General features: G+C 42.2%; 1 protein-coding gene across 1 annotated transcript in view; it reads left to right on the top strand.

The window, feature by feature from the left end:
* BRCA1 (BRCA1 DNA repair associated) overlaps nt 1-20,118 on the top strand; it is an 84,843-nt gene that overhangs the window by 35,208 nt on the left and 29,517 nt on the right. Inside the window, exons 9-12 of the mRNA XM_066629218.1 lie at nt 812-939; nt 2,817-6,002; nt 8,721-8,809; nt 9,593-9,752. Of these exons, the coding sequence (XP_066485315.1) occupies nt 812-939; nt 2,817-6,002; nt 8,721-8,809; nt 9,593-9,752 (3,563 nt within the window). The remainder of the gene's footprint in view (nt 1-811; nt 940-2,816; nt 6,003-8,720; nt 8,810-9,592; nt 9,753-20,118) is intronic.

Here is a 20,118-nt window from a genome sequence, read left to right as displayed (position 1 = left end):
TTGTCACAAGGGTTTTAGTGCACGGCAGCAGTCTATGTAGGGTATTTGCAGTAGTTTTTTAAAACACTTGACCCTTCTGTACTTCTGGCTTAGCTTTTCTGTTTGTACTAGGTTGCCAAAGGCAAACAGTTGTGGTGCTTATCTGGCTTCTTTAGCTAGCCTTTGCAAATGCTCTAATGCCATGGGAAATTGTTGTATGTACTATAATGGCTGACTCTGTCCCCAACTGACTAAAGTCTCTATTAGTTTAAAAGAGAATGGAAAGTGACCAACTTCACTGGCCACATACAATCCCAAGGTAGTATTTGCCAACTGGGAGTCACTAGATCAGTTCTGGACTCTTGGCACCTCCTGAGAGTCCAGAACTGATCTAGTGACTTCCAGTTGGCAAATACAATTGGCCATCTGCCTCTTTCCCTTCCTATTTCTGAATTTCATGGAACAGTTGGAAGGATTGGATGGAGAGTGCAATATGGAGACAAAATAATGAAGCTATCTCCTTCCCTCTCATCTCCCAGAAGAGAAAGGACTCGAGACAGGAAGGTATCCTAGTCAAAACTGAGTGGCAAGACTAGTTGACAACCAGGATTCTAGGGGGTCTTTATTTTATCATCTCTTACCCCAGCAATAGATGAAAAATAGATGTGTCACATCAATTATCCAGAATTCATTCTAGTTTTAGTCTTGTGAGTAGGGTTCAAGAGGTGGACCTGTAAAGCCCTAATGGCTTGAGCCTGATTTAAGAGATTGCCAGACAGTTAACCACCCCTTTGATCACCCAGGAATTCTTGCTTTGTCCTCTTCTCCACAGTGTGGGTTTTGGAAGCGGTTCTCTGTCTCAAGATAGTGATGGGTGTGCTGAGAAGCAAAGCCCAAGCCTGTGTCATATGAAACTTTCTGAGCCAACTACCGAAGATGTGGCACCATTAGATATCCTAGGTATGAACTCTCTCCAAATTTACAGGTATACAGGTAGAGCACTTAAAATGAGAATTCAACTGTCCTGGCATTAACCAGTCTCTATTTACCACACCAGGAGTTTATTTGCATCTTAAGAAATTTCTGGGTCTAATTTTTTGATATGCTGAAGTGTTAAGCGGATTTAGGTCAAGATATAGACAGGATGGTTAAGTTCATTCCTAATGTTGCATAGCAAACTTTGTCAATAGTTCACTTCTTAGTTCCATATTTAGTGATTTTTTTGTAGGTTTGCCAGCTGATGAAGGTTGGGATCTAAAAAAAATGTTTTAGGGAATGCTAAGCCCTAAGGCAATGGTTCTCAAACTCTCTGGGAGAGTTTGAGAGCCAGTAAGTCCTTGCAGGGGCGGGTGGAGGAGGCGGCGGGGGTGGGGGGAAGGTGCAGGGAGCCTGACGCAACTTCTGGCAGTGCTCCCTGCAGCAGGGAAAGTGGATTCGGAGCGATTGCATCCGGACCCGCTAAAGCGGAAGTGGAGCGCGATCACTCCGCATCCACTTTCGCTGCTGCGGGGAGCCCTGCTGCAGGTTGCGCCGGGCTCCCCACACTCTGGGGAGGCTGCAGGAGGCTTGGGTAAGTGCACCCAAGTCCCTGCAGCCTCCCTGAGCGGTGCAATCCTGGGGATCGCGCCGCTGCCTCCTCCCTGCCTCCAGGCTGCCCCCGCCCCTTAAGGGGGCAGAGGCCAGGACCCACAGGGTGGGGTGTCGTGATGCCCCAGTTTGAAAAGCCCTGGCCTAAGGACTGGCATTCTTAGTAGATTTTTAGTAGATTTTTACTTAGTATTTACTTTGAGCAGCAACTCCTGCTCCAATAACTATCCTCACTTTCAAAATTTGTTTGCCATGCAGCAGGAAAGAATGGGGGACCCCTGACAGAGAAATACAGACCAAAGGCCTTCCTGGATATATGGATCTAGCTGCCTGGCTCTTTAGATCCTTGCCAAATGATCTTTTGGTTCATCAATTATATTCTAGGCCTTTACAGAGAGATTTTTGTAAATCTCTATAAACTTAGCATCCTAAATAAAGGTTGCAGTTTGCTTTTGAGATAGCTGTATTTTGATTTTACTTTAAAAAAAACAACAAAAAACCTTTTGCTCATTGCTTTGAAAAGGAACATTTAGCCATACAAGAAGATTTTGTTCCATGGTGTGACTGATTTGACAGATAACTGACCTGTATTTTAATTGGTTATTTAAGTTTTTTGTTGATTGGCACCTGTTAAAACCCTCAGTTCTAATTTCTGCTTTTAATGAAATAGCCTTAAGAGCGCTGAGTGTTTGTTGTCTTTTGTATTTTGCCCTTTCCTTAAATTATCATTAAAACCCCCCCCCCCACACATGCACACAATATATATCGTGCTGTTTTTCTAAGTAGATTTCTGTGACCCAGTCTTTGGCCTAAAAAGCTGCTGGGCTATCCTTTGCAAGCAGTCTATGTTATATCCTTTGCAAGCAGTTTTGTTTGAAACTTTGTTATTCCCATGTTCCAAACAAAGGGCACAGGCTGCTTGGAAAGGATACCCAAGCAGCTTTTCAGACTGCTGAATCTGCATAGGAGCTTCTGGGGAGATGAATACAAAATACAGAAGAATAGGCAAGAAAAAGGGGGGGGGAACAGAGCATTCATCACACATGGTCACTGGGTGTCCCAGCATTATGACCTTGTTGCAGTTCACCTGCCAGCTTTCCTCCTGGGCAGGTGAAAATAGGGTCAGGACAGAGTGGCAATCTGTAGAATTCCTGGGAAAGTAGTGGCTCCTGGACTAATGCAAGTAATGCTGGGAAATGGTGGTCAGAAAGGAAGTGCTAGATTTCATATCTAAGCTTTTCTGTTTTCAGGTGCTTGTGACTTATTGGAGGAAGGACTAGGAAGCACTGAAGTCATTCAAGTGAATACCGGAAACTCTGAAGTTGTTGAAGAGAATGTAGCTGTGGAGAAGAATCAGCGCCTGTCTTTTCCAGATTCCTGCATGCAGCAGCATGGCAAGAAATCTAATTCTATACAGGAAAATGGCTCTTGCTCCTTACTTAGTAGGGAGCAATTGGTTTGTGAAGACACAAAACCCACCACTGATGCAGGTCATGGTACGGAAATGATTGGTGTTGTGCTGTCAGCTGGAAGTGCACAAATTTGTTCCATCCCACCTGAAGATAATGATCAGCTGCTGCAACCCCAGTCTCCCCCTGACAGTCCTTTAAGTCAAGTCTCTGGGAAGAGACTGAGGCGAAGCATCCAGAAAGTCAATGAGTGGCTTTCTAAAAGCAAGGGGATCCCCTCTTCTAGGCCCATGCAGGATGCTCAGACTGAGGAGTTGGTTCAAGATCTAGATCCGTACTTGTTGGATGCAGACTCTTGTATCTCTCAGAAGACTGAACAGGTGAAAGACTTGGGAGAATTCATAGTGGAGTGTGAAAATGAGAGATGTTTGTCTAAACCAGTTGCTTCTAAAATTGAAGATAAAATATTTGGGAGAACATACAAGAGGGAACGCAGGTCAACTCCACTACGGAATGAGAAGGAAACAATCCAGGTTCCAACAGAGGAAGAAATTGCTACAAACATCAAATCCTGTGACACACCTATAAGGAAAATTTTAATGCGAAAGAGGAAGGCCACATCAGAGTTGACACCTGAGGACTTCATCAAGAGGCAGGATATGAAAGAAAACAGTAAGAGGCCTGCCGGAGACGAAGATACTTTTCTGGAAGAAGGTGGCCACACTTCTCCACTTGATAGATGTTCTGTGGCCAAGCAAAAGAAAGCCATTCTACCAGCAGAATCTGACAAGGAAGGGGTGTCCATTTTGAAAACTGAGGTGGGCAAGCAAACTCGCAGCAAAAGCTTACCAGAATCAAACTTGTGTGACTCAAAAAATCTGAAGAAGAAAACTAATTCTTTGAGCAGAAGAAGCAGGCTCACAATGAGCCAGGTTGATGCCAAAGAGCCTGGAGCTTCTGTCTATCACCAAGGCAATGCCGAATTGCAGATAGACAGTTACCCAAGCAGTGAGGAGCCAAAGAATGTAGTCGCAGGCCAGGTGCATGTCAGGAGGAGCAAGAGGCTTCAGTTATGGACTGAAGAAGCCTGCAGGAGAAGTGAGCCAGCAAAGAGAGGAAGAAAGGTGGATGAGAGAGGCAAAGGGGAGAAACAGAGGGGGTTTCAAGAAATAAAAACATTGTCATTTCCCTCTACAGCTGAAGATGACCCCATTTTGTTGCAGGGCAGGCTGCAGAAGGGCATGTCTTGCTCCGAAGCCAGCCTGATGGGCATCGAAGATAATGTAAGTAAGGCTTGCACTAACCCTGTAATCCCTCCTGCTGCTTTGGAAGTTGTAGAAAGTTCTCCGAGTGTCAAACAAAGGATAAAGGGCTGCGGTCCTTGTTACACTGTTGCCAACATGAACTCCCAAGGCATTTGCTCACTCCCACAGTTTCAGCCAAAAGTGGAACAATCCACTTTTGAAGGCAAACAGTTTACAACAACGCCTCAACCTGAGAAGAGTGGACTGTGTCCTAAGGTACCAGAAAGTGATGAATTTTACATAGGGGATGTGACTGAAAGCTGCAAAACTCCCAAAGCAGGTGGTAAAGCTGCAGGCACTTTGGAACTGAACCCAGAAACCGATGACAGTGAATTGGATACAGGCTTCGTGCAGAAGATATTCAGCCGCTGCACACGCCAGTCATTCTTGCTGCATCCAAGTCCAGTAAAGGAATCTGCTGCAGAAATTCAAAGGAAGATAAGTGTTGGGTGGGAGAAAGATGGTGCAGTTGACTGTGTGACAAAGTCGACTCAAGGCATAGACAGGATTTATGAGGAAAGAGGAGAAGCTGTTGTCTGTGAAGTGAGCAAAGATATCCCTGTCCAGAGTCTGGTATCCTGTACCTCCAGCTTCCCTGAGCAAAACAGTGGAATGGAGCATCTCCAGGTTGTGTCAGAAGTTTTATCCCCAGGTTGTCCATCCACACCAGTATGCTCAGCTGCTAAGAATGCCCAGGACAAAAGTCAGCCTCAGAGTCGAAAGTTGGCAAGTGAAAAGGGAGCATCCGCAGAATTAGGGAGAGAAACTTCAAACAGTAGCAGCAGAAGCCCCAGTGTCCAGAGTAAAACTGACTTCCAAGACATTCATTTAAATTCCCTTAATGAGACAAATGCGAGTACAGTCCGTTTTCAAGGAACAGGACCTGAAGGTGCTGAAAACAAAATGCTACCATTTAGTTCCCAACCAGACTTAATGCATCTGCATCCTGAAAGTTGTCAGCTAACGCCTCCTGAGCTTAGTTGCATCCACCCTGAGAAGAAAAATAGCACCATGGAACAAGCACCTGACAGTTGCAGCCCAGGTGTTCCCAAGTGCCTGGCTTCTGGAGAGAATGTTGAACAATCATTTGATGTGGAGTTCCATAACTTTCCACTGTTATTAGAGACACCAAAGTCTGTGCATGATTCTGCAGTCAAAGGCAAAAAAGGTTCATCTAATCTTTGGGGAATGGGCAGAAAAGACATCTTGGCTGTGTTTGTTAAAACTGCTGAGCAAACACTCCATGGAAGAGACCTGGACAGCAGCAACAGTTCCAAATCTTCAAAATGCAAAGGTCTTGTTCGGTCACGTCGGAGGCTGGTGCAGAAGCTGCCTTCCTCAGAAGAGGAAGATTCCAGTGAAGATGAAGAGTTGCCATGCTTTCAGGCACTGATATCTGGTCAATTGGAAAGCACACCATTGCAGCTAATGAAAGAGGAGATGTCAGCTCTGAGCAGCAACAGCAGAAGTAACCCCAAGTCTGAAGAAGAGGGTGCCTCTCCAAGCCAGCAGTCGGGGTGCTCTGTCAACCTGTTTTCCTCCCAGTCACATGCCTCTGAGGACAACTCTCCCAAGCGTTGCGACTCAAAATTCATAACTCCAACTCCCACTTCCAAAGAAAAATTGGCAAGTCCTAGTAGGAAAAACAATACCACTCACCCTAGGGGCAGAATCTCCAGAGATGATGGACACCAAGAACATGTGAATGCCGAACCTAATTTAGGTACAAAGTTGGCTTTTTTCTTTTCAAAAACAAAAAAACCCCCAAAACCACACCTGATAGAGGCAGCACATTCACCAGTTCAATTAAAATGTTTCCCTCTTTATGGAAGGAGTAGGATAAATAGCAAGAGAGCAACTTTTCATTCCTTAATTACTTTTGGTGAAATACTGAAATCTCCCTACATCATAATCTGCTAAGCTTCTCTGATCTGTTTGCTTCTTCAAAAAAAAGTCACTGAAAAAGAATTGAGAACCTTAATGACAGTAATTGAGTCACATAACACGAAACAATTCCTACCTTTACATGGATCAGCTGCATGTAAGCTTTCAAGTCACACTGGATTCTTCTCCAAGCTGGTTAGGTGTATTTATGCTGCAGCAAGTTGTTTGATCCATTAGCTTATGTCTGCAATTCCTGACCTGGCATAGAAACATCAGGGGCATGTTCCTTTTTTTTTTTTTTTTAAGTGTCCAGCTTAAAGAAGAGTCCTGTTTCACTTCAAGCTTTCATCTTGCATTTCAAGTGGTAACTGAAAAGTAGCTCCTTTCTCTAAGAACTGACTTACATAGCACTATTGCATTTCTTCTGTTTCCTCATGTATAGAGGGGAGAGGTACATCTCCAAACATTTTACATGTTTACTGCCACAGACACGGGGTTCTAGGTTTGAACCAAGGTTTTGGCCCCTTCCCTAAAAGCCTGTAAGACTTGATGTTTCTTTGGCATCAGCCCAAGCTAAACCCACACAAGACTGGCTTGGGTTATGCTCTCCTGGCATGCACCCAGCACTTTGAACACATGTAGACAAGACATGTTGGACTACAATATATACAGAGGAATGTTTGTAGGCTCGGATAATTGGATTATATTTACGTATGCATATTCAACACTTCTTTATACTGCATAATTTAAGCAGTTAAATTCATTGCCATTGTATACAGCAGTGACCAATGACTTTAAAAATAATGTAGACCTACATGATAAACTGCTATTGCATGGGGGTGGGAATTAAAGTATTTCTTTCCCTTCCATTCCCCCTCCCCAAAAGAGACTATCGGGGTAGCTTAAAGCAGATACAGTAAGCCCTCGATATCTGTGGGGGATCCATTCCAGGACCACCTGCAGATACCAAATTCCACAGATAATGAAATCTGGAGGGGTGGGGGTTACCTGCAAAATGGAAGTGCCTTTCAGAAGTGTCTGGGAGGCCTTCTGACTTGGAAGCTGCGTCCCCGTGCCTCAGATGACATCCTGGACGTGACTGGTAGGCACTTTTAGTTGCACCTGGGAGGTCCTCTGCGGCCTTCCAGCCATAGGCTTGGCACCCACAGATATCAAATCCACAGATGCCAAACCCACGGATAAGGAGGGCCCACCATGTTAAAAACAGTACAAACTATAATCAATGTATAAAAATAATAAAAACATAAAAATCATAATAAAATCCTCCTCATGGGGCTGTTGGTGTTTCTGTGGCCACTGTAAAGGGGGAGGGACACAGTCCACACTGTGGCAGCAACTGAAAGTGGCGACTGTAGCTCTTAACTCTGTTGCCTTGTTTTTCTCCTTTTCCCTCCCCTCCCAGAGCTGTTGGTGTTTTTGTGCTCATTGTGAGGGGCACAGTCCATGCTTAAGGAATCCATGTGGATAGAACTGGTTGTCTAGGTCAGGGGTGTCCAAACTTCTTGGTAGGAGGGCCAGATCATCTCTCTGACAGCATGTCGGGGACTGGGGAAAAAGTTAATTTACATTTTAAATTTGAATAAATTTACATAAATGAATATATTAGATATAAGAATGAATGGAAGGTCTCATGATAGGCCTTGTGCAAAGCAAGGCCGGTCTTTCCATCACTGCCGCTGCTGCTTCACAGATGTGAAACAGCAAACAGCGGAGGGAGCCTCTGCCTGCAGCTTGCATGAGAAGTCAAGCTGTTGGTCCTCGCACTGAGTGCAGTCACATTGGACCAGCATGTGCTCCAGCAAGTCTCCAGTGGGCCAGAGGCTCATTGGAGACTGGGGGTCCTTGTGGGCTGGATTGGGGGTCCCTGAGGGCTACACATGGCCCCTGTGCAGGGGTTTGGACACCCTTGATCTAGGTCTGTGCTTAGATTGGCTCTCTAAAGTAGGCTTTTCATCTCAGAAGGTGCCCCTTTGTGTTCAGTTAAGTGAAACTCTTTAGTTAGTTCAGAAGGTGCCCCTTTGTGTTCAGTTAAGTGAAACTCTTTAAGTGAACACCCAAAATATTTGTGTTCTCTACTATAAATCAAACTCTTAAGATCTAAGTAAGTGTGTAGAAGTAAGCAGCCTTGTTTATTTTATTTAAATGCTTCCATCCCAAGACAAGAAGAGCTACCCTTTTTTGGAAGTTCTGCTCAGTCCTCTAGCTTCTGTGATTTTAATGCATACTTGACAGTGTTTTCATCATCCAACATGGAATATTCACATTTCTCCCTAGCGCTGAGGAATCTGAAACATTTATCCAGCCCTGTCACTGCTTATGCTGCCTGTGTACTTCCAGCTCAAGTGTGCCACAAGCCAAAAATCTGCAGTTTCCTTGTCTTCCCCAGCTCTTCTTGTTGTCTTTTGGCTTATCACTGGCCTTCTAAGAGTGGGTGTTTGGTACTTATTTGAATCAATAAATACATTGTCCCTACTTGGGAATTGTATGTCTGCTCTTTTACTGTTTGCTCATGAAACTGAGTTTTTGTCTGTTGAAGGTGAGGAAACCATGGATTATGACAGCGAAGCTAGTCACCCAGAGGATTCTTCAGGTCTGTCCTCTCAGAGTGAGACCCTCACCACACAGGTATGAGATTTTGCATCTTGCAGGCATAACTGTAAAGTACTACAGCTGAAAAACTGATGTAATGTCTTTTTTATTTCCCTGTATTTGAATCCTCCTCTTCATTGCTCCATTTAGGAGCCCAAATTGCCTGTGATGCAATCCTTCCTCCTCCTGGCCATTGAGCCTAGATTTTTCAGAGTGCTCTTCTGTTTTGCACTCCCAGTTGGAGTGCAGCTCCCAGTGGGAGTGCAGAACAGAAGAGCACATCTTTCGCTGTGGCAGAAAATAGTTCCCTGTAGTTCTCTTGCCAGTGGTAGAAGCTAGCTTGACCTTCGCTGTTCTGCCTCCCTGGGGGTGGGGGGTCAACCTCCCATTGGCCCTTAGCCTCATGATCACCAGTAGAGACCAGGGCATCTTTCCCCTCACTTTTAGTCCCAGGGTTGATTTGTTTCAGTGGATGGAAGGATCCTACTTGCCCTGATCTAGTCTGAGGTTAAGCTGAAAGGATCCTACAACTCCAGTGGTTTGAGTCAGAATAATTTGACCTCCCTATCTGTACTATTTATTATAAGGCTCTGTGGTCGCCCACAATCTCAGTATTGTTGTATGGGTTTTTTGGACATTTTGTGTACAGAGTCCTAAAACCTTCCATTTGAGAGAACCAAGAAAGCTTAATTAGAAATTACTGTTCAAACTAGAGGGAGTGTGGTGGGAGGAGTAACCACACAAATATACCCTCCATTAATTGAAGAGAATGACCTTGTCACAGTGAATCCAGAGTTTTTTTTTCCTTTTCCATTGCAGCAAAAAGAATTCATGCAGAACAACTTAAAAAAACTCCAGCAGAAGATGGCCATTCTCGAAGCTGTTCTCAAAGAGGGAAGCCAGAGTACTTCCCCAAAAGAGTTGCTGCCGACTTGCAAGGAAGATGATTTTCCTTTACGGCAGATAATAGCAGCAAGTGGTGAGTATGCCTTGAAATGTTTCTGATGGAAAATCTGGATTCCCTTCCCACCTGTTGAAACACAAATAACTTTCCCTTTGTCCCTTCCCACAAATAACTTGAAACACACTTATGCCACTGGTTACTACAGTTGCATTTTTCATTGTATAGTTTGTAAACTGATATGCAGAAAGATGCTAAACACTCAGGTCTTGCAACACAAGAGATATCTTTGATTGAGTTGTCCCTCCTACTCAAGTAGGCAAGACTATGCAGATCACACTTGTTTACATCCTCCTGTGATAGCAAGCCCCTCCAAGTTCCAGTTTTGTTTTGCTCCAAGGCACAGGGTGTTGTTGAAGCTTCTTTGTCAAGTTCAATTGGAAGAAGAAAGGGGGAGAGGTGAGAGAAGCTTGAAGAGTTGTTTATGCAGTGACTGAGTTCCTGTTACTGCTCTGCATATGGCAATGGACTTGTGGAGAATTGCAGGCATGGTCAACATTGACTCTGTATCAAAGGAGGAGTAACTTGAGGGCTGGTTTTACCAAAAACAGGACAATCCTCATCAGGGAGCCTGAGCCCATTGAGCAAAGTCTGCCTAGCTTGATGAGACAGGTCTCCTTGATGCCTGCCACTCTGTCTGAAGCCCTTGATTGTATCAAGATCCTGTAGTCACAGTGTGGCCATTCCAGAGAGGCACTTGACTAGGTTCACCCAAAGTCATTTTGCCAAGGAAATGGCAGACATGGAGGCAAGTGCTTTAAATAAGCAGACCTGTCCTGTGTGCTGCTTTGTGTGAATTATTAGCAAGATGAAACCTTCTCACAATCCCTAGCAGAGCAACCATTTGGGGATAATGCTAATTAGTAGCTGCATGGAAGTGTGAAATGGCGTGCAGAGCCCAGCATGAAATATGGAAGGATATTTCTCCCATAACCAAGCCTACTTTCTCTTTCTACCTCGAGTACTCAGTGGTGAGTCCCTTCACCCAGAGTTTATCATCCAAACAATAAAATTGGTTCCAATCATCATCAACCTAGAAGTTATGCATAGAGCTGTGTAGGCATACATGAAACAGAGTGTATGTGCTGCAAAGTGGGTAGAGGATGAAGATCTTTTTGTGGATTCCTCAGTGTGATTCCTCAGAGTGTTCTCAAAAATGTGTTAAGGAATGATGAGGAAATCTCAGAATGTTCAAGACACCCTACTGTGGTATAACTTGGGGCATGTAGGCTGTAATCCTATACACATTATCTGGGAGTAGGCCCCATTGAACTAGTTGGGACTTACTTCTAAATTGACATTCAAAGAATTGTGCTATTGCACCTCACACAAAATATTCTGCTCAATGAGGTTCTGGTCTTCAATTCTACTTTTGTGGCATCTGCTCTTTTCAGTTTCTGTGAAGTTTCTTTCCATTCTTTACACAAAAAGATGGCATTTGCATCTGTGTGGCACATTTCTGAATTTCCTTTTCCATTAAGGCAGCAGTTCTCAAACTGGCGCATCACGACACCCCAGCCTAAGAACCTCTGCCTTTGCCCCTTTGAGGGGCAGGGAGGGGGGAATGCAATGACATGATTCCCAGGATTGCACCACTGCCAGGGGTGCAAGGGGCTTTCTTTTACTTACTGGAAGGAGCAGCAGCCACCCATGGAAGCCTCCGCAGGGCTCCCCAAGCAGCAGAGAATCTAAAAACTATTGCAACCCAATTTTAGTTTTGCAATTGCAAACCAGAAGTGTATCGTGGTCATTTTTAGATTCTCCACTACTTAGGGAGCCTGCAGAAGCCCTGCACCCCTGGGAGACTGCTGCTCCTTCTGGTAAGTAAAAGAAAGCCCAGATACCCCAACCAGATACCCCCCCCCCAGTTAAGAATCACTGCTCAATGGAAAATCCAGAGTACCTTTTCTCCCTCCTTATCCTCACTGTTTCATTCTAAAAACAAGCATTTCCTCTGTGTACTTCCATACCACACTGTAGATTCTGCCACTGATGAAGTTCTGAGTTAATTTGCTCATTGTAACCAAGGAGCCTATGCAAATTTAAACTTGAGCTCTGTTGCCATGGCAGTAGTTTTAAAATGCATTTCTATCAGCATGTTGTTGTGACAGTGTTTCAGGTTAGTTTGTTTTCTTCAACTAGATGAATTCAAGAAGTCACCTATGCCCTGAAGAACTGTGCTTCTCTTTTGAAATTACCCCAGTTGTTTTTGGTTTTTGTTTTTTTTTTTTAAATATTTTATTTGATTTAAGGCATGGGTACAGGGAAAATCACAGATATATATATTCAGGGTAATACAGAGGGAAAAACACTAGGGAATCACAGAACTGCAGTCAATACTGTCTTATTTCTATAATTATCATCTCTTCAATCAATATTTCATAATCGTTTATCTAACCATGAAATTACCCCAGTTGTAATGAGTTGTGTTTATAAATTTTACCCCCTGCCTCCAAAAGTGAATCTAATCCTAGACGTGTTTTTGCAACTTACTCAGACTGACTTTGGGGGTATAGTTCAAGATAGCTTCCACATCAATAACCAACTCTCTTTCTTAGACTGACTTTGCTATAGCAGATTCCAAGGTCTCTTTGACTGTTTCTAAGGCGGACAAGGCTGAGGCTGGTGGGCATCATTGAAGCCTCCCTTAGTAAGTAAAGACGGGAAGCAGAGCAATGCTAATCTCTCCAGCAGGTTTCAGGTCAAAGGTTCTCCTGGGATGCCTGCACAGGAGCTGGTTGTAAAACACTAGCAGGAGAAAGCAATAAAACTGGATCCAAGGGAGGTGAGAGAAGAAGGCATGCCAAGTAAGCAAGATGACCCAGAATTTTCAAGCAACTAACAAGTTCCAAAAAGTTCAGAATGACTTTGTACCTGACTGCCAGGGGGTATCGAGGACTCCTCCTCCTGAAATCAGTACCAATCTTTCTTTTTTTTAATATAATGTTTTATTTATTTATTACAGATATAGGTAAGGAAAATGGGATAGACTTAGGGTTGGGACTACATAGGTTACACGCAAGGTGGTGGCCATTGATTATAACATACATTAATCCAAACGAAATTATTCATCAGTACAAAGATTATCATATTAATTAATCTGCTGATTAATAGTTTAATTAAACAATTAGTATTTTTCCTCTAACCTTATCTAACTCATCATAAAAAGGCTTCAAATTTTTACTTATACAAACTTCTTACCACTGACCTAATCTCTAAAATAAAATCTTTCTTATCTAATTCTTACTATCTTATATCGCATCTAAAAGGAATACCTTCAATTACCATGGTATTACACACTTCAGTGTCTCTTATAACATATTATATATCATTTTCCATATCTAAACAATCATAAAAAGGCTTCAAAATTTCACTTATAAACTCTTCTTACCACTAAACTAACATCTAAAATAAAATCTCTTATCTGATTCTTAGTTTCTAATATCACATCTAAAAAAATATCTCCAATTACAATTCTTTTTCAAAAAAATCCCTTATTTATCTTAATACCACTTAATTTTCACAATATTTATATTTCCAATTTTCAGTTACATCCATTTTGACTTAATATAGTTTAAAAAAAATTTCTACTTATTATTTAGCCATTTTAACTTTCTGTCTTAGTGCTTACTTTGTTCTCTGTGTACAATTCTTTTTTTAAAAAAGTACCCCTTATTTATCTTAATACCACTTAATTTTCACCAAATTTGTATTTCAAATTTTCATTTACATCTATTTTGACTTAATATGAATTAAAAAAATTTTTTTTTACTTGTTGTTCAGCCATTTTAACTTTCTGTCTTAATGCTTGCTTTGTTCTCTGTCTTATCAGTGCTCCTTTTTATTCCTTCCACTGTTTCTTCCACTTCTTTTTCCTTTTCTTCCTGAATCTCTCAAATTTCTTGGCTCCTCCCTGTTTTTCTTTCTTCTTCTTCATTCTGTTGTTCATTCTGTTTTTGATCCATAAATTCTTCCTCTTCTTGAGATAGCTTGCTCCCTGCACGTTTCCTCTTTTTTCTTCCTTAAGACTCTTAATTGTTATAGGAACAATTACTTCTTCCGTCTCCTGTCTGATTTCAAAATAGTCCACTTCTTTAATTTCACCCTCCTGCGTGCTTATAAGAGAGGAGCTTGTTTGCTTAATTTGTTCAGCTAATTTTCTGACCTGTTGTTCCATTTCTCTTCTAAAATCCATCAAGAAATCCCTTAATAAGTTCTGGCTGTTACCAACATCCTTTAGATTTTGAAATGCCATTTTTGTCAGCATCAAGTCCAGCAGCTTGTTATAGGGCTACTTTCCAATTTTTATATCCAAAAAAATATGTCGATATTCCAAATCCTCAATATCAAATCAGTCAAAACGTTAAAGAGTCATCCAAATCTTTATCTTGGCTGCCTTCTTCCAAAAAGGGTATATCAATAATCCAGAACAATAACAGAGTCAAAGTAGGTTAGTATGTCTTTAAATGAGCAGGACAGCAGGACAGATTTCAAGCCTGTTGCTGGGAAAGTGAAAGTGTTTTCCTTTTTTCTTTTTTTCCCTTTTGAGCCATTGAATATTATTTCTTTTCCTCTTATTTATTTCTTACATAAATTTAAGAATTTATGATGCATACCATCAAAATAATCTTGTGTTACTCCAGTAGGGGAAATCCAAATTTGCTTATTTCTCTCTGGGTGGCTACCGGCCAACGTAAATAATCTAAAAATTTACTTCTGCCTCCTTCTTATGTCTTGATTGCAGTTCTCGTTAAAGCCTTTTAATAAGCAAGTTTACTCACAGTTTAAAGCTTTTTTTGCTGTTATGTTGTTTTATCTAGGCCGTGGGAGGGGAAGTTCTCGGCTTTCCATATCTCCAATATGGCGTCCGGGATAGATGTGATTCAGCTTACAGAGCAAACGGAGAAAAATCCTTGAAATTGCCTGTTTCAAAAGACTCCCTCGTTGAGCTCTAAGCTCTTCGTACCGTCTTCCTGGCACCGAAGCGTGCCTCAGTTTTTGAGGCACATGAAAAACACATCTATTTAGCAATTCCCCCAGGAGCCCACGAGGTTCGTTGCCACTTCGCCGAGTGTTCAGTACCAATCATTTTGAAGGTCATGCTTGCCTTTGTGTATCTGGCATTCCCATTGGCACAAACACATAAGCTTCTACCTCCCATTGTGGTTTCTTTCAGATCTGGTTATTTTTCTGCAGCTAATTTCTGGAGCGATATTGATTTAACTTGTATCTGACTTTTCAATAGACATGGGGTGGAATTTAATTTCTTATTATCTGTAACACAAAATGTTATCTAAATTCTGATACTACAAAGTTCATATTCTAAACCAGGGTGCCCAAACCCCGGCCCTGGGGCCACTTGCGGCCCTCGAGGCCTCTCAATGCGGCCCTCAGGGAACCCCCAGTCTCCAATGAGCCTCTGGCCCTCCGGAGATTTGTTAGAGCCCGCACTGGCCTGATACAACTGTTCTCAGCGTGAGGGTGACTGTTTGACCTCTCACGTGAGCTGTGGGATGAGGGCTTCCTCCACTGCTTGCTTTTTCATGTCTGTAATGCAGTAGCAGAGGCTAAAAAAAGGCCAGCCTGAGCTATTGCAAGACCTTCATTCATTCATATAAGTTCATCTTTAATATATTATGTAAACTTATTTAAATTTATTCAAATTTTAAATGTAAATTAATTCTTTTTATCTTTTTATCTCTGACATAGTGTCAGAGAGCTGATGTGGCCCTCCTGCCAAAAACTTTGGACACCCCTGTTCTAAACTATTATAGTGCAAAAATAACTGCTAAGTGTTCACTAATTGCAAGAACTTGAATCAATGCAAGATCCTGAGTCAAAGATCAGTAAATTCAACCAAAATAATCTTTGTAATCTGTTGAGACACCCTCACATTTTCCTGAAAGTTATGAGCTCCAACTCATAAAATTTTATACTTTAACTTCAGGGAACTATAGCTGCTTTTATAGAATCTCAATTTAAAGTTGTTCCTTCATTTTCATTCTTGTTTAGCGTTAAGTTCTCCGGTTCTTTGGAATTGCCCTGAAATTACGTCTCTGCCAAATGTGTCCCAACAAAGTTTTGTGGCCTGTCAGGTGACTGAAAATACCACATTTTCTAGTCACAGGCAAGCAGCAAAGTCAGATTTATTGAGTCTGATTGGGCTGATTTTATGTAGTTTCTGAGCTGTATTTGGTTTGGTAAGTCACAAGTTATGTAGGTCTGTCCATACAACCATGTTGTTCCATCTAGCTTAAGTATGATCAAAGGAAAGGTGGTGGAAGGTCTGCTTTGGTGCTCATGAATTGTCACAAGCAGCATGTTGAATAACCAATAAACCTGCTTCACTGAAGAAGACAGGTGGGGTGGGAATGGATTCAAAGATTTTATTCCATGGAGGTGAAAGGAAGTGATTCTTTATCATCCTAAAGGAGCTTTTCTCAAACTGGGGCACCAAGGAGAAAAGGTTGTTACCTCCTTAAGGATCATGGCAACGTCACTTTTGGGATTGTGCATACTGCAATACAAAAAGAGGGGTTTTCTCACTTACCGGCAGTTGCTATGGCCCTCCAGAGGGTGCAGGGGGGTCCACAGCCCCCTTTTTCAGGCCTCCCCATGCCTCAGAACAGTGAGAAATGTTTTTGTTGTGATTGCTGCAGGGAGCTGTTCTGAGGCGCAGAGGGGGTCGCAGACACCTCCCCCTCCACACCCTCCAGAAGGCTATAGCAACCCTCGGTAAGTGAGAAAATCCACCCTTTTGCATGGTGGTGGCATGATCCTGGAAGTGCCATTGTAGCATTTTCTCCCCCACAATTACTTAGGGGGGTCTCTGCTTCCATGCAAAGTTTGGGAACAGCTGTTAAAGTGATATAAAGTAAGCATCTTAGTAGGAATTTCTGTTAAGATCTGCATCTAGCTCAGGCTGTCATTGTTATTTGTATAGTACCATCAATGTATATGGTACTTGACAGAGAAGAAAGACTGTGCCCTAACAGCCTCACAATCTAAAATAGACAAAAGGGAGCCACCTAAAGGGGAGGGGAGGGAGGAGAGGTGTCAAGGAAGCATATGCAATTATTAAGGAAGTTTTTTATTCTTAATAATTATTTATAATTATTTCACATATGTCCTCAGGCTTGGTTGCAGTAGATGGGGAGGTAGAGCAAAAGGCTAGGTTTGGAAGGAAGGGGGGCATTCATCAAGGGAGCAGAAAGGGAGTTCAAGCATTGGGAAAGAATGTGGGAGAAGGGGTGGAGCCATTTGAGGGAGCAAGAGGATCTTCAGGTGACTGAGGGTGCTAGAACCAGTGGGGCAAAGACCATGAGTAAGGGTGCAGCAGGATATGAGAGCAAAGAGGTAAGGAGGAATGAGACTGTGGAGGGCTTTGAAAGGGGAAGAAGTAGGAACTTTAACTGGATCTAGGGGTTTTCAGGAAGCTAGTTCAAGAATTTGAGAGGTTGAAAAAGGTAAATAATTTTGTGGCAGAATACTGAGTTGAGGTGACTGGGCTGAGGGGCGAACCAGCAAAAGACCAGAGAGAAGGTTGCAATAATCAAAGCAAGGAATTACCAATGTGTGGACTTGTGTTTTTGCTGAGGAAGGGGTGTAATTTTGCTATGAAGTGACATGATTTGGTAACCAACTGGAATTGGAGAATGAGGGAGAGAATGGAGTCAAAGAAAGCAAAGGCTTGAAGCCTGATAAACAGTGGATGGTGATATTTTCAATGGGAGAAGGAAAGAACACATGGTGATAAGGACTTGGGATGAGAGGTTTTATTTCTGTCATAAATTGAGTTTGAAATTATGATGAAGCATCCAAGAGAAATGTTTGACATGTTTTGAATCAGAGGGAGGGAGGAGATTCTTGAGTATAGAGTAGAGCTGGCCTTCAATATTACCTGAACACTGATATAATACTGAAAGGCATAGGACCTGATGAGAACACCCAGAGAGAACAAGGAATCTTGTCAGTTTCTCTAGGATGCGGGGTGAAGCTGGTGTGCTCTTTCAGCCTTTGAAAATGCCCACCACAGTAGTGGATGAAATGTCAGATAAACATGAAAAGAAAAATAGGATCAAAAATAAAAATAGGACTGGATCTTTCCAACTACAGCCTATCAGCCCAAGTAGTTAATATTAGTCAATAAGTTAATATTGCTGTAGGCGCCAGGAATCTACAGGAATTTGACTAATGCAGGCACTTGTATATAAGTCGATCTCACAGACAAGCCGAGCGCAGGCTTTGAGCCCCAAATCTTGGAATTTGCTATGACCCTCGGATAAGTCGGGAGTTAAACTTAGCAGGGATCTGACTATAATTTTGTCTGATTTTACCTGAAGCCAGGTCTTGAAAAATAACCTTCCAGTAATTGTTACCTTAAAAACTGTACAGTTTCTAATTAATTAAAAGATAATAAGTAAAAGATAATAATTTAATTAATTAATTAATTAAATTAATTAAAAGATAATACAGTAAAAGATAAGATGCATTTCTGGTCATTAACTTTTAAAATTCTGGTCTTCACAACATTAGTGTAAACAGTGTCAGAGTAAGTGCCTGTAAACAACATACCAATAGAACCATTAAGCAAATCTTTCTTTAAGGTGCCTGGTGTGTTAAGCCACAGGCTCTACATATAACATGTAACATAAAACATGTAATTGGGAGTGTGCAGTTCACAGCAGGGAGACAAGCAACAAGGACTGAGCATGAGCAAGTGCAGCTGCGCACTCAGAAGCAGACCCACTGCTTTCCATGGGTGTTATTCTTAAGTAAGGGTGCATTGTAGCCTGGGACTTTGTTTCAGATGGAAATGAGGATCACATCCTGGGGTTTTAAAAACCAGACCTCTAAACTTGGGGGGGGGGGTTGGTTTGAAATTCTTTGCAAGTGACTTGCCAGGAATGTTCAGAGGCAGCAGCAAAAGAAGAAAAGGAGGTATTTCCCTTCCTCTCCAAACTAGAAGGGAGACAAAGGGGCTTCTGGGAATTGTGGGGAGGCTTTGTGGGAGTATGTGCTATGCTTCCATAGCAAACTACAACTCCCAGAAGCGCCTTCACTTCTCTTCCTGTCTGAAGAAGAGGCTAAAATGGCTGCCTCTGAACACCGTAATTACTGGTAAAAATTCTCCTTTTTCTCCACCTACTTCCTGCTTCTCAACCCGTTTCCATGCCCCCCTACTTCACCAGACAGCTGCTGAGCTTCCATAAGCTTCCCAGAAGCTCCCAGAGGATTCTGCTTCATTTACTGCATTGACCCGGGTATAAGTTGACCCAGGATCTCAGGCTCCTTTTTTAGGCATGTTTTTTTTTTTTACCTATAGGCGAGTATATGCGGTAGTTTGAAAACAGAATAACACCCAAGTTGTAAATAGAGTCAAATAAAAGAGAGTGATCACCTGTGTTAAACTCAGGAGAGAAGTCAAGAAGGTTGAGGACAGTATAGACCTTTCCATTTGACGTTGAGAAGATCACTGGTGATTTTTCTGAGGGCAGCTTCAGTCAGAAGCTTTCAGTCAGAAATCAGGAAGGGATAGGAGTATGGGTTTCATGAGAACAAGGTATCTGTTTTGGTGGTCTAATTGCTGTTATGGACTCACCTGCTGGGCTCCTCTGGCTTTCCATCTTGAGTCCTATGATTGTGGATGCTCTTACAACTGCTTAGTTCCTGGTTTTGACTTTTGTTCAACTGTGCTAGCCCAAAAGCCAAAGGTTCCAATGTGCTGTGATTAACAGCTTTGGGAAGGTGGTTTTTATCTGATATGTGTATATAAATTCACATTAGATTCTTCCAGCCCCGCCCCACCCCAAAGAGAAATCTAGTGATTCTGGTAACAGTCTTGCTGGGTTTGAAGCTCACTGGATTCTAACCTAAGCAGGGCTTTATTTGATCTGAGGAAAATATGTTGCTGATGAAGCTGGCTTCTATACAAATGTGTTTGTGGCATTTCCAAATCCAATCAAAGCCAGCCTTTTGATAACTATAAATAGCACGTTTGAGTATTAAGTCAGTGAAATCGATTAATTAGCTTTCTCTCAGCGCAGAAACAGACTGAAAACAACTTAATTAATACAACCCTTGTTTGGGCTGTCAGGCCAGAAAAAAGTATTTTGGGCCTTCACATAAACTCTCAACCTGATTACGCTTATTGATGGCTTGATTACAAATTACAGTCCTTCTCTTGGTTGTTCTCAAAAGCCTTTTGCTTCTTCCTAATCTCTTTCTGGGGAGAAGAGATGTATTAATGCTCTTCTGAGGCATCGTAAATAAGAAGCGTTAAAAAGTAGCAAACAGAATGTTGCCTCAGGCCCGTTAAACTGTTTTCATGTTTGTTCTACTATTTTGTCATTAGTTCCACCAAATGCATCACTTGGCACCTTCT

This window comes from Tiliqua scincoides, chromosome 5 (assembly GCF_035046505.1).
Source record: "Tiliqua scincoides isolate rTilSci1 chromosome 5, rTilSci1.hap2, whole genome shotgun sequence".
NCBI lineage: Eukaryota > Metazoa > Chordata > Lepidosauria > Squamata > Scincidae > Tiliqua > Tiliqua scincoides.
Note: the sequence above shows the minus strand (reverse complement) of the source record. Positions and strands in the feature narration are given on the sequence as shown.